General features: G+C 36.1%; 4 protein-coding genes across 5 annotated transcripts; 2 read left to right on the top strand and 2 right to left on the bottom strand.

Annotated features, from left to right (window-relative positions):
• On the bottom strand, positions 194-4,091 carry LOC104717006 (BTB/POZ domain-containing protein NPY1-like). Of its 2 annotated transcripts, none has more exons than XM_010434509.2 (4): positions 3,142-4,091; positions 2,117-2,186; positions 908-2,017; positions 194-829 (listed from the first exon to the last, which is right to left on the bottom strand). In XM_010434509.2, the coding sequence occupies exons 1-4, from the start codon at positions 3,201-3,203 to the stop codon at positions 365-367; spliced, it is 1,707 nt and encodes a 568-aa protein (XP_010432811.1). In that variant the 5' UTR covers positions 3,204-4,091; the 3' UTR covers positions 194-364. The 2 variants fall into 2 exon arrangements, with proteins under 2 accessions (XP_010432811.1, XP_019086648.1); XM_019231103.1 differs by lacking the exon at positions 3,142-4,091 and adding an exon at positions 2,323-2,363.
• Positions 10,081-10,595, bottom strand: LOC104717005. The gene has a single exon (XM_010434508.2). It carries the CDS (start codon positions 10,506-10,508, stop codon positions 10,206-10,208), a length of 303 nt encoding a protein of 100 aa, XP_010432810.1. The 5' UTR covers positions 10,509-10,595; the 3' UTR covers positions 10,081-10,205.
• LOC104717004 (early nodulin-like protein 1) lies at positions 11,169-12,066 on the top strand. Its single transcript, XM_010434507.2, has 2 exons — positions 11,169-11,477; positions 11,582-12,066. Exons 1-2 carry the CDS (start codon positions 11,288-11,290, stop codon positions 11,920-11,922), a joined length of 531 nt encoding a protein of 176 aa, XP_010432809.1. The 5' UTR covers positions 11,169-11,287; the 3' UTR covers positions 11,923-12,066.
• LOC104720026 lies at positions 12,605-13,579 on the top strand. Its single transcript, XM_010438000.1, has one exon. It carries the CDS (start codon positions 12,605-12,607, stop codon positions 13,577-13,579), a length of 975 nt encoding a protein of 324 aa, XP_010436302.1.

Below are 13,710 nucleotides of genomic sequence, written 5' to 3'. Positions count from 1 at the left end.
AGTTAAAGCCCATTAGGCCCAATAAATCACAGTTCGATGTCCCACTTCATTTAACTAGAAAGAAATTAGGAATGTTAAAGATTGTTTTTAAGACTAATCCAAAACATAACGTTTTTTTCTTTTCTATTTTTTGTTGTTGCAAGGATTTAATGAAACATAAGGTTGTTTTTAGCTACTACTAAATAAGTAGTAATAGTCTTAAACGAAACTGTTAACAAATCTTTACGAATTACGACTAAAGGAACACAGAACAGAACACAACTTCATCAGTTTTAATTTAAACGACCACAAATCCTAAAACCACTTATAATACGTTACAACCATTAATAGCTTCTCTTTACAAATTTAGGTTATCCCCACTGATTCAAGATATCGAATGTCTTCGGCGCCGGGAAGAAGAGCTTGACGACTTAGCTGGCGGACTTTGAGAGCTCCCAGACGATACCTCAGAGCTCTTGTTACTACTCTCTACTTTACCCGGCCATATCTTCTCAAAGATCCTCCTTGACCTAGACGGCATCAGCTGTGCCCCACCACCACTCCTCGTGCTCTTACTTCCTCTGCTTTTCTTGCTCAGCTCCACCTTCTTCGTCGCTTCTTCTCCTTTGTTCTCTTCAATCTTTTCAACCGGCGAGTGCGACGAAGCTGCAACAGATGCGACGGGGCTGTGATTTGCTCGGAGCTGCTCAAAGTAAAGAACTTGCACCACCACTCGCAACGGAAGTCGCTCGTTCTGTGCAGCGTGAGTCGATGCCTCTCCCGTCAGTTTCCTCACGTCCATTAATCCGCAAAGTCTCTTCTTTTCGGATTTCGTTAGTTCTGTGTGTTCCTACAAAAACCAACTCCACATATTTTACAAAAATGTCCGGAAAGTTTCATTCTTTTTCAGAAACATGATCTTATTTACCTTCATGAAAGTGTCAATGGCTTTGTAGAGACCATCGTGAATCGGCCTAGCTGATTCCGGGATTAGCTCAGATAACTCGATGAAGCTAGAGAGCGTAAGATCAGAACAATGTGTGAGATAAGCGTCAATCAATCTTCCAACGCTCAACAAAATCCCATTTCCTAATACAAACTCCTTGTACCGATCATCTTCAGATACACGTTTCTCATCCGCCATGAACTGATCAACAATCCGATGAACTAATCCGACTTCATGGATCAGCAAATCCTTAACCGAGGCCTCGTGCAGCTTTAAGCTCACGTTTTGAACCAAGTCTTCTTGCACCGTCTCATCAGCTCCAACTAAGATGGAAACTTTAAGGAGTTTGAGCAAGAAGCTGCAAGAAGAGTAGCTCATCGCTCTGTTTACTCTTGGCAACAAGAAAACAACCGTCTCAACGAGATGTTTGTTTGAAGAAGCTGCTTCTGTCAAAGACTCCATAGATTCTGGTAACCACCTTGCTACATAGTATCTAAGTGCTTCAGCTATTACACCATTGTTCATCCTTCCACTCGATTTCACAACGCTCATCACCCGCTTGAACATATCAAACTCGAGCTCACATACATCTTCGACCCACCAATCTTTTGGAATCACATTCTCCTCCCGATGATACTCAACTATCTTATCAGGTCCAGATAACTTCCTGTTGTGTGTATAAGACCAAGTGATCGTCTCAGGATTCACCAATATCTTAGCTGAAACAGAATCAATGCATCTACCAACAAGCTTCAGATCTTCAGACCAAGGAAGAAGAGATCTTGTTGTCTGAAGCACAATGATTGAGTCTTTCCAGCTTCTGAATATGCCAGAGTTGAGGAAAACTTCGATCTTGTATATGAGATTACCGCGATCAGCATCTTCAGTCATTTCAAGATACTCAGCTGCACATCGCACAGCGGTTATGTTGTAAGCATTGAGGGTAACCGTCATCCCATAGCAAAACTTAGCACAGATCTCAAACGCTTTGTGTCCTCCAGGCATGTCTAGTATAGTGATCTCATTAGTTTCTTCTTCAGCCGCCTCAAAAACCAGTCGCTGCATTCGGTTGCTCTTTGATAGCAGCGGGAACTGAAAATGTAACATTGGCAGCATAAGAAATACATATTGCATTACAATTGTACCACTTAATCAGTAACAAATTATGTTATTAGCATTACAAGACTGTACCTTATGGAGGTGAAATGTGACCTCGCCAACATGTATAGTAACATCACTGTCTAGATCCGAAACAGCATACCTGTGCGGAAGAAATTGATGGTTAGATTAAACACTGAGACCAAGTGCACAATCATCTAAACAAGAACTCTACAGATTAATTAGTGAAAACTCCTTTCTTAAACATTTTAGATGTTATGTTTTCATTCAGAATTAACCTTACAACTACAGGCAAATTAATCATGTTTATGTCTCTCAACTACCAAAGATAATCATTACTTTGCATTTCTCTTATAGCACAAAACAAAGGAAACAAGATTCTTAGCCTAGTTTAGAAAGTCCAGATGTCATAACTTGGAAGAGATGTCTCAGATATAAACAGAAATAAAGCATTAGTAACAAAAGTAAAGAGAGATTCTTCACTTTCTAAATTAAAAGAAAACTCATAATCATCATTCCCTTTTGCTTTCCACTCTTTTGCTCTTGCAAATCAGGACCACAAAACAACAACAACAACACATAAACAAAGACAGATCATCTAATGGATGGACCACTCCTGAAACTCATAATACCCCATTTCTTGTTAACTCTATAGCCTTTTTCTTTGTGGTATTTCCCGCAAAAAAAAAAAAAAAAAAAGTGATGATTGAAACAATCACAATAATGGTGATGAAAAAACTTATTTTATCTCTAAAATCAAAACCAGAGTATTTTTAACTGGTAAGTAACAGAGTGAGTTTAAGCACTTTTTAACTATATGTATATTCATAGAGGAAATGAGAATTTGTCAGGGAAGTCACTGAATCTGTTTTTTAACAGCTTCTGCTCTAAAAGATAGAAACCAAGAGAAGAGGGGACAACATGCTTCTACAAACCCTACAAGAACCAGACAGAGGCAAAACATGTGGAGAAAAAAAATGAATAGAAACGAGAACAGAACAAACAAAAACAGAGAGAACCGAGAAAACAGTAGAACGTATGACCCATCAAAGTAAAAATAGTAAGAGAAAAAAACATTAAAATTTTTGCTTGCTTACTTGACGAATTTGCCATCAGATTGAAATGTATCAGGCTTAGAGCCAAGCTTCATGAACTTCATCTTACTACTTCGTCTTCGTTACCAAAAAAAGAACACACCTTTGTTTGACTCTGAAGCAGCTTTACTCTCTCTTTTTCGAACCGATCAAACAAAAACCAGAACCAAAGAAGAAGAAGAAGAAGAAGAAGAAGAAGAAGAAGAAGAAGAAGAAGAAGAAGAAGAAAAGGGCAAAAAAGAGAACATTGTTTCTTAATGTTGAGGTGGTGATGTTGGAAGAAGGAAAGACCATTAATGGAAAAGGGATGTTAGAAAGGAGACAAGAGAAACCAAACCCATGTTTTGCCTCACTATCCTTTTGCAAGAAACCAAACTCCCTCGGACAACGGGATCTTTTTCTCCCATCTCAACTAACCATTTACTAACAGCATTTATTGACTCTCTCAACACGAACAGAGAACACAGAACACCATTATAAAGTTTCAAACTTTCTTTTTTTTTGTTTTTTAATTTCAACTTTCCAAGAAAATAAAAAAAAAAGCCTCAGAAAGATAATCCCATCATCATAATCACGCACAGGAAATAAAAGCAAAAACCCAAATGGCGTAAGAGAGAGAGAGAGAGAGATAGGGAGAAGGAAGAAGTGCTTTTGTCTTTGAGAGAGTCAATAAATATAGAAAGAGAGAGGATTAAAGGAGGGAGAGAGGAGAGAGATGAAATCAGTGGCCGCCAATGCTTTTAAAGCGGGGACTGATCCGCTGGAGGAGATCTTCTCTTTCCCTCTTCTTCTACTCCTTTTTCTTCTCTGTTTTGGCTCAAATCTCAATGTAAGTTGTATTTATTTTTATTTCTGAGTTGTATAGTAGGAGTACTATAGTATTTGAGAGCTGCTAGCTCGGGAAGGGATGAGGAATGATGAAGATTTATTTTTCGTCTGACGATGTTGTCTCTCCTACTATCCTACTCCAATAAATAAATGTAGTATTATTTTGGTGTATATTTCTTTATCTCTTAAAAATTGATGTTTTGAGATATTTTTTTTGTCCCATAAAAATTGATGTTTGGGAAACTTTAAAAAATAATCATTGAAAATATTTAAAATTTTGAATTGTTATTGGTTTAAAATTAAATAATATTATCTCTTTAGTTAAAGAAAAAATATAGTATTTAAACTCAGTAATCATTATTTTCTTAAAATGTGTAAAATTTTATAAATATCAATCTTACAAGAGAGACAGAGTATTTCTAAGGATGGAAAAGGTGAAAATTGAAAGAAGGGTAAAAAGAGAGTGGGAATCTAGCTTGCAAATATTCTAAATTAGCCAGCTAAGTTGTTTGAATATTACTAGTACTACTAATTAACAACTGGTTTTAATTACTTCCTTTATACTTTACGTCTTTTATATATTTAATGGGCATTGTACATCTCAATTCGCTTGTCGTGTAACTAGTCCTATATACCTTCTTCGTCTATACATGATCTATGAGATAGGAAGTACACATACATGATAATATTCCAAGTTCCAACACTTCTACATAAGTACATTGGCTAATCGAGCCATAGCCTGTTTTTTTGTTTGACTCATATATAAGTCATAACCTAATCACTAATCAGTAAAGTAATTTTCCGATAACAACATCTTTTTACATGGTTTTTGTACACTTTATAGTAAAACGATCAATCGCGCGTGGAGTTTGCACTTCGCACCACCTTAATTGCTTTTTTACCCTTCTCCGTGTTTACTCTAGTTCCGCTTCTTTTAATGTAACGAATGATAACACAACACGTGTAATTAGCGTCTTCACCTAGTTCCCTTCTTTGTACTTTTGTAATTGGTCTGGGTGTGACCGAAACGCCGTGAAATCGACGCGCCGTTACTTACACGTCCGTCCGTCCCAACGGAACCCGCTAGCTTGCCGAGAGAGAGAGAGGGACACTTTTGACTTTTTTGATTCCGTTATTCTAGATGCTCTCACGAGTTGGTCAGACTTTGCATTTCCTAACTTTGACTTTCCATGCAAAATAAAAAAGCTCTCTAAAACACGATTAGTTTCTTTATGCATGGACTCCTTCTATTCCACATCTGACAACTTATAATATAAATCATCAACAAATTAAGGTCAATTATTGTAACTAAATATATATATTAAAAAAAATACTTAGAGGAATCATACTCATATTGCACATAATAGATGAAATTAATTCCGCTCGACAAAACAAAGACAACAACTATACTTCTAAATAGTTGAGATGACTCTGACTATTGTATATTAGTTTTTATTTACTTTTTAGAAAGTACATATCTTAATTTTATATGAACGTAATTTTCTCTGAAAGAAGCTTCATGTAAAGTTTTATCCTTTTGATGTCACTATGTATGTTTTTCACACCCATGAATATCTCGTCTCTCACCAAAATCCCAATATAAATATTTAAACATAGTGTTCACAACTAGCTACTGTATAGTCAGTCGGTCAGAATAATGTAAAGACTGTTGCTAAACCATATACGGTCGGTAAATCTTATCTGATTTTGCATGGATTATGCAAAACTAGATATAATATTTAAATTTACTATATATCCAAAATATTAGAGAGTACAGAAACAGACAAATAATCTAAGCATGTGTGGTAATTTGTTTGTTTTCTCTTAAAGAGAGTGTAAGGGTGATCTGTTACTTGTGGTTTCAGTTTTTTTTCAAGACATTAACAAAAATGGCGTAGTCAAGATCTTGAATGGACCCGTTTTGGTTTAGAAGGTATTAATGTTTTTAGCCATTTTTATCGGAGTATGTAATTTGGTAGGGTCTGCATGTCATTTTTCTTTACGTGCCGTAGCTGTTTTCACGTGATTAATTGCTCAATTATATAATATGAACACAAAACACGTATCGTAAGAGTCGCAACGTAGTTATGGAGATGTATGTATATGGTCCCAAAGCTAAGTAGACTAAGTAGTAAATGAAGGTTGACAAGCATGCTTCATAGTGGCTTAATTATTTCAATGGTAATTATATTGATGCGTCTGCGTCTTCGCTAAAAGGATAAGTATATATTATAAATTTGACTTGTCTTTATATATGCCGGACATGTAACTCGCCATATTCTTCGTTATCTTCCGTTTCTAAAGTCTTTGAGTTGATAAATATAAGAATACATGTGACTGCGACAACATCAACTAAAGAATAATTTGTTTTATTTCACTATTCTTCATGTTACCTTTCTTCTTCCAAAGCACTTGATTCCGAAAACATCTTGTTCCGAAAAATATAATATCTAGTCTTCAATTACACGAATATTATCCTAAATACTTATGTGGCCCAACAACCATAGTAAAATTAGTACCTACTACCTGAATATTGGTTTCAATATACCAAAATAACCCAAAAGAAAAAAAAAATATCCAAAATATATACAAGGCTGTTGAAAACGAGTACGCTGTTTTGTATGGACCAAACCTCCAAAACTGATTGGCTTATTAGCCGGTTAGGTTGATAATTATAGGATTTATAAAATTAACATGTTGTAGGTTCGACGGGTTGTGACAGTTGATTGAACATGCACTATTCTTCTATTCTCAAAAAATCCGGGATTTAGTCCACAGTTTCTTTTAACCGAAAACCACAGGAGACTAACTATTCTACTCTCACACTACAAATGCATGCTTTTCTGGTCGATTTTAGTGTCGTAGTAATCAATTATAACAATTCTTTACTTGCATGCTGCAGAGTGCAGATTATATGCATTGGGCACACAGAGTTCAGGAACTCACTCCATATTAGAACAAACTTGAAAAGAAAAATTCTCTACAATGTTTAGTCTCGCAAAAGAAAATTAGTCATGTCCTCGTTATGCATACACGTAGCCAAAAGAGTTGCACGTACGGGCATTATCATATGGGGTCTAAAGGGGTATTATTATTAGAAGTGTAATTAAAACATATCCTTATTGGATGATATCTATAATACATAGATGCATAGGTGAGACGTTGAAAGCACAGAAGAAAAAGCAATGGCATGTGGTTTATGAGAAAAGACTAGACGTAGCTCCATTATTATGGTTGCATTATTTATATTTATACAGTCTACCTCTTTTACATTACATACACTGCATCCATATTTAATGCAGTACTCCCCCCATGTTATTATCTTTTCTTTTACTTTGATTTTCTTTTCTTTGTTGCAAACTTAAAAAAAAAAAAAGGAAATCTTTTTTCGAGCCTTGTATCAAAATGGCAAAAAGAGACGCTAAAATGTAATGGGTTTGATCACCACAATTGCTTATTATGGGTTGTGTGGGTAAGTGGAAAATCTTTTCATACAAAAACAGGAATTTCCGATTATATATTTTGATTTCTTTTTCGACTCGATTACATTAATAGGTATTATAAGTTACAACACAGTCTTCCTATGTCTCAACATTGTACATGCTTCTATCACACCCCTTCAAGTTCGATTCAGTAACAATCTCCCATAGATGCCAAGGTTGAACTATCAAAACCAATGCTTAAATCGTGGAAATAAAGTATAGATAAATAAAATATGATAATTAGTAAATGACAATGGTATCAAATGAATATGTAGACTAAATAGTGAAATAATGGAATACAGAAACATTCTTACTTATTGAGTTTTTTTTTTTTTTTTTACGTTTGTATTTTATACTTTTTTCCGTTTCAAAATATAGGATGTTTTAACTAAAGCACGCATATTAAGAAATTTTTATTTTTAATAAATTCAACAAATCATAAACAATACTGCATAATATAAAATACTAAACTAATCTAAAAGTTGCTTACAAACTTGAAAGTTTAATATAGTGAAACATAAGAATCATGGCATACAATATACATCTATAACACAAGCGATACTCAGTGAAGAGAGTAAGCCGGTTATAAAGAAACCTCACGTTTATACAAGCGAAACCAAAATTTTCAATGTTGAGATGAGAATGTTTTTTTTTGTGTCGTCGTTTCAGCTGAGATTCGATTATACGTCAAACGCTAATATTAAAAGTTTTTTTTGTCAAACACGACTAATATTAAAAGTTTAATGTTGAAATAATAGGGAAAGTTAATTATAGACAGGCGTGAGCATAAGGCATCATAAACAAATGATGGTGAACACTGACTATGGGGTCCAAACCTCCATAATTGCAACCTTGTGCTTCTTCTNTTTTTTTTTTTTTTTTTTTTCTCCTTTCTTCAAAAATTTCTTTACAATTTCCTTCATTTTTTTTTACTTCTTTCCCCCTCTTTTTTAGACTAATTTTTGTTCGTTGACAAGTTTTTACCCTTACTTTTACTTGTGTGAAACTTATTTCAATTATTTGGGATGTACAAGTAGCTTCCGAATAATAACTTTGGTCGTTGCCAAGTCTGTTTCTATCTTATTGTTTTCTTCTTGAACATCGTGAAATAAAAGGATAGATAGAAGACTCCACGAATAGCTAGACAAATTTGGATGTTTTGTAATAGTGGTGTGAGTTTGGTATAGTAAGTTAAGTAACTTAAGTTGTATGTGCCAAATAAGAATTGTCATTATATCATATATGGGTAATGGGTTTAAGGTGTAAGACGTCGGTACACAAACCCTATTATCTAAATAAACATAACGTATTCTGATGGCATTACATACTAAAGGTATGCAGATTTCATTTAAATAATCAAATTTCCAATTTTCTTGTTATCAATAAATGGGTATCGAAAATTTTAGTTTATATAGCTTCAATAGATATACAATTGCTAGTAATGATTTACGGCTTATGAATGATACGTTTATTTTTGTTTTTTTTACTATAAACTTCAATCTGAAAAGATCCCTAAAGACGCCATCAAAATAGCTAGACATCAAAATAACTTCAATCTGACTTAATTTGCTACAATAAGATTGGGATTGCAAAAAGTGGATATTTGAACCGAATTTTGTAGTAAAACTATGAATGTTCAATCGAACCGATTAGAAGTAAACGATGATCAACTTAATTTAAGGACGAAAATGTTGATTAATAATTATAATGTGTGCAGTTGGTGAGGAGAAAAAAAAAATTGTCGCCCAGGTTTTATGCTCATAAAGCAGCACATGAGTGTTTTCTACCTAACAGCCTATTTCTAGACACTTACTTTCTTGGTTCATTAAGTGGACTCACCTAATTTTTTCATATTGTAACGTTACGATCATATTTAAATTTATGGTAATCACCGTTTTTAAAGACATGCGAATCACCAATTGTCTCATAGAATCAACTTACCATAATTTTGTAGTTGACTGCAAAGATTACTGTATTTTTTCTTTTCTTAAAACTTCATTTGACAGTAAACAATCAAACACATATTTTGAATTCGAGGCTGCCCACATTACTTAAAATGCCGATATTCAAGAAAAAAAAACACAAATTGTTCGAAATATTTCAAAATATGTGTTTTCTTTTTAAAGAAATAAATTTACACTAAAAACTAAATCAACCTAAACTAAATAAATTTCAAAAAGTAAATATTCGAATTCTTCTATTACATTAAGACTTCAAATATATTTTTTAAGAACTTTATCAAAGTCAAATCAAAAGATTGCACAACCGGATCGGAATCCTCGAATGACATGCATGATGATGATGCGCTGCCCATCTTTGAGGATATGGCCCAAATATCAGTACGCAACTCAAGCCCACAACAATGACCCTATTTTAGAAAGATAATGACACGATTGATGTGAAGGGCATCAGTGATTACAAATGATCAGCAAATATTAGTCTTCCCAAATCGTAATCTTCCATGATACTTGTAAAACAAGTACAAATCGTAAATTATGTCTCTTCTCGGTAAACTTGAAGTCGCACTGAAATAATACCTTTCTAAAAACACATTTCTCTGTTCTATCCTTCCCATTTTATTTCCCTGCTTGCTCACATAGTTGATATAATTATATTATAAAAAAACTCATTATGTTATTTAACTTATTTTATTACAAGAAAATATAGAGTTCTCATGAGAACATTTGAGCATGAAGCAAGAACAAAAATACAAAAGCAAAAAAGAAGAAAGATATCACTATTTTCTTCGTTGGGGCTTTATTTTCTCGGATGAGTATCTTCGGGTTTCGCCGTCCCTGTGGCCGCCTTAGCTACATCAGTAGCACTAGCTTCGGGCTTCTTCTTAGCATACATAACAGAGTACATGACGGCACCAGAGATAGCTAATCCGGCAAGAACCATCGTAGTGTAACTATAAGGTAAGTTACGGCGTTGGTGAAGAACACCGCCGAGATTACTTCCTGGTGGCCTCTTCGATGACTCAACGCCGGCAGCTTTTACACTCTCCGAGCTCATTTTCGTCGTATCCGCAGTTTTTCTCCAGTCTTCTTCTCCTGCCATTTCCGTTTTCTTCACTTTTTTTGTTGGGGACTATACTAACCATAGAAGAACAGGTTTGGTTTAGGTAAGGGTTTTGGTATGAGTCACGAAGACACCTAGTGTCTTTGAGTTTGTTATTGTGTTCAATAAGGGACACCTAGCTGATTCTGTTTATTTTCTGTAATAAACAATTTAGGCAGGTGTCATGGCTTGGAATGGTAACTAAGCCAGGTGCCATATTGAATTGATTTTAAAACTATAACTAATCTCAATTATGTTTGAGAGAACAAATTTTTTATACACTCGAATTCACAAGTTTAGCGTCTTCTGTTTCTTATGGGCCTTTTGGGCGATATCTCTTTTATTTCAGCTTCAAAGTCCAATATTACCAAGACCCAGTTCCAGTGTTCCACTAGCAAACAAAGAGAAAAGTAGAAAAGTAAAAACAAAAACAAAAACAGAAACAGCTTAGCTGACCAGTCTTCCTAGAAGACCGTGAAACCACTTTCAATCAGAAGACTATCAAGAGTTCAGGTTTTGTCTCTTTCCTAACGGTTACGTCACCTTTATCATCTCACAACGGATATATTCACATTTAACGTTTTTTCCCATTTTAGTTTTTGTTTTCTTTACGGCTAGTTTCCAAGTCTCTCTAGTCTCTCTCTACCAGACTACCTCTATAAAAACCACACAAGATCCTCTTAACACTCATCATCTCCAACTCACTCAAACACATATATACACACTAATACTTTTGTCTTTTTAAAACTCAGTACAGAGAGAGTATTTATTTATAATCAATGGCTTCTTCTTCTTCATCTCTTCTAGTTACCATATTCCTCTGTTTGTCTTTCTTATACTTCTTGTCCGTAGATGCAAATGAGGTTGCCGTCGGTGGAAAAGCCGGTGACTGGAAGATCCCTCCTTCCGCTTCTTTCTCTTTCAACGAATGGGCTCAAAAAGCTCGTTTCAAAGTCGGGGACTTTATTGGTAAAATCCTCACTTTGTAACTTTATAATTTCAATTAGAGATTTTGTGTAATCTTCAAATCATATACTCTGTTTCTGACTCTTTGTCGCATGTTTGTTTTTCAGTTTTCAAGTACGAAGCCGGTAAAGACTCTGTTCTCCAAGTGACACGAGAAGCTTACGAGAAGTGCAACACCACGAGCCCTAAAGCCAGCTACTCGGACGGAAACACAAAGGTGAAGCTAAACCAATCCGGTCCGCTTTACTTCATCAGTGGAACAGAGGGTCACTGTCAAAAGGGTCAGAAGCTACGCCTAGTTGTTGTCACTCCTCGTAACTCTGCTTTCTCTCCAGCTCCTTCACCATCTGAGTTCGACGGTCCCGCCGTAGCTCCTACTAGTGGTGCCGCTAAGCTCACTGGCGCATTCGCCGTCGTCAGCCTTGTTCTTGGATTCTGGACCTTCTGAAGCTTTTCTTATAGAAGAAAAATTAGTTTGAATTCTATTTATTAATTTTCGAACATGAAGCAGAGATCAGATCACCGTTGTTTCGCTAGTCTTGTTACTTATTAAATTAAATGAATTAATTATTTAATCGGCTTTGTTCTTCCTCTTGTTCAGTTCAACAAATTAAATGGTTCTATCAAAAGTTACAAAAGAAATATCTAACAACAAAAAGAAAATTCTTTAAAAAAACAAAAAAAAAAAAAATCAACAACGAAAGAGAAAAAGAAAATGAAAAAACAGAATTGTGGCAGAGTCTATTGAAGAAGCATATCAATAAGGATCATCGTGGCACTTAGGGATATTAAGTGGTTACCATATTTGTGTGATTGTATCATCCTTTGTAAGTTGTAACAGCCATTTTTATCTTTCTTTACAGGAAAAAAAAAACAAGGGGATCATCACAAAAACGAACTATCTGTAAAGGAAAGACTTATAATAAGACTTAGAATAGGGTTACATTTGTAATTAGTTCTCATCAAAACCCTACTGTACAAAGGCTATATATGTTGTAAACATTCTCATAATAATATACAGCTTATCTTACATGGTATTAGAGTGGGCGTATCCTAAGACTTAATTTTTTTTTTCCGCCGCTTGCTTCCTCTTCTTCTTTTCCCTCTTGTCTTCTTCTCCTCTTCCGATCATGTCTTCTCAGAGTGAAACTATTGCCACTTCTGATGCTTCCATGCTTCACAACGTTAACATGTCGAATGTGACCAAACTCACGGCATCGAACTTCTTGATGTGGAACCGCCAAGTCCACGCCTTACTCGATGGATATGATCTCACTGGTTTCCTTGATGGTTCCACCGCTGCTCCTGCTGCCACAGTTACTTCTGCTGGAACCACTACCGTCAATCCCGCGTACACTACTTGGAAACGCCAGGATAAACTCATCTACTCCAGTCTCCTTGGTGCCATCGCTGTTGAGGTTCAACCTATCTTATCCAAGGCGACAACCTCTGCTCAGATCTGGAGTACACTCTCTTCCACTTATGCAAAGCCAAGTTGGGGACACATCAAACAGATTCGCGAACAGATCAAACAATGGAAGAAAGGTACTCGTTCTGTCGATGACTATGTCCAAGGTTTTACCACACGGTTTGATCAACTAGCCTTACTTGGCAAGCCAATGGATCACGAAGATCAGGTTGACTACATTCTGAGTGGTCTCTCCGATGCATACAAACCGGTGGTTGACCAAATTGATGGTCGTGACTCTCCTCCATCGTTGACGGAGCTCCACGAGAAACTCCTCAACTTTGATCTGAAGCTTCAATCTCTTGCGCATGCTGCCTCTTCCTCTGTTCCAATGTCCGCGAATGTAGCATCTTACAAATCTTCTGGTGGCAATCACAACACCAACAACAACAACAACACTCATTCTCGTGGTCCGTTTTGCGGGTCGTCTCGGGGACAGTGGCAGAACCATCAAAACTCCTCCCGTGGCTCCCAAGGCAGAGGTTACCAAGGGCGTTGTCAGCTTTGTGGTGTCTTCGGCCACAGTGCTCGCCGATGCTCTCAGCTTTCCTCCGGTCGTGGTAGATACAATTCCTCGTCTAACCCACCGTGGCAACCTCGTGCAAATGCTGCCATGGCGTCCTCCTCCTCTCCATGAATCTGCGATAGTGGAGCTACTCATCACTTAACATCTGATCTCTCCAACTTGGCGCTTCATCAACCATATACGGGTAGTGAAGAGGTCACCATCGCCGATGGTTTATCATACTGGTTCCGCCTTACTCCCTA

This window comes from Camelina sativa, chromosome 10 (genome assembly GCF_000633955.1).
Source record: "Camelina sativa cultivar DH55 chromosome 10, Cs, whole genome shotgun sequence".
NCBI lineage: Eukaryota > Viridiplantae > Streptophyta > Magnoliopsida > Brassicales > Brassicaceae > Camelina > Camelina sativa.
Note: the sequence above shows the minus strand (reverse complement) of the source record. Positions and strands in the feature narration are given on the sequence as shown.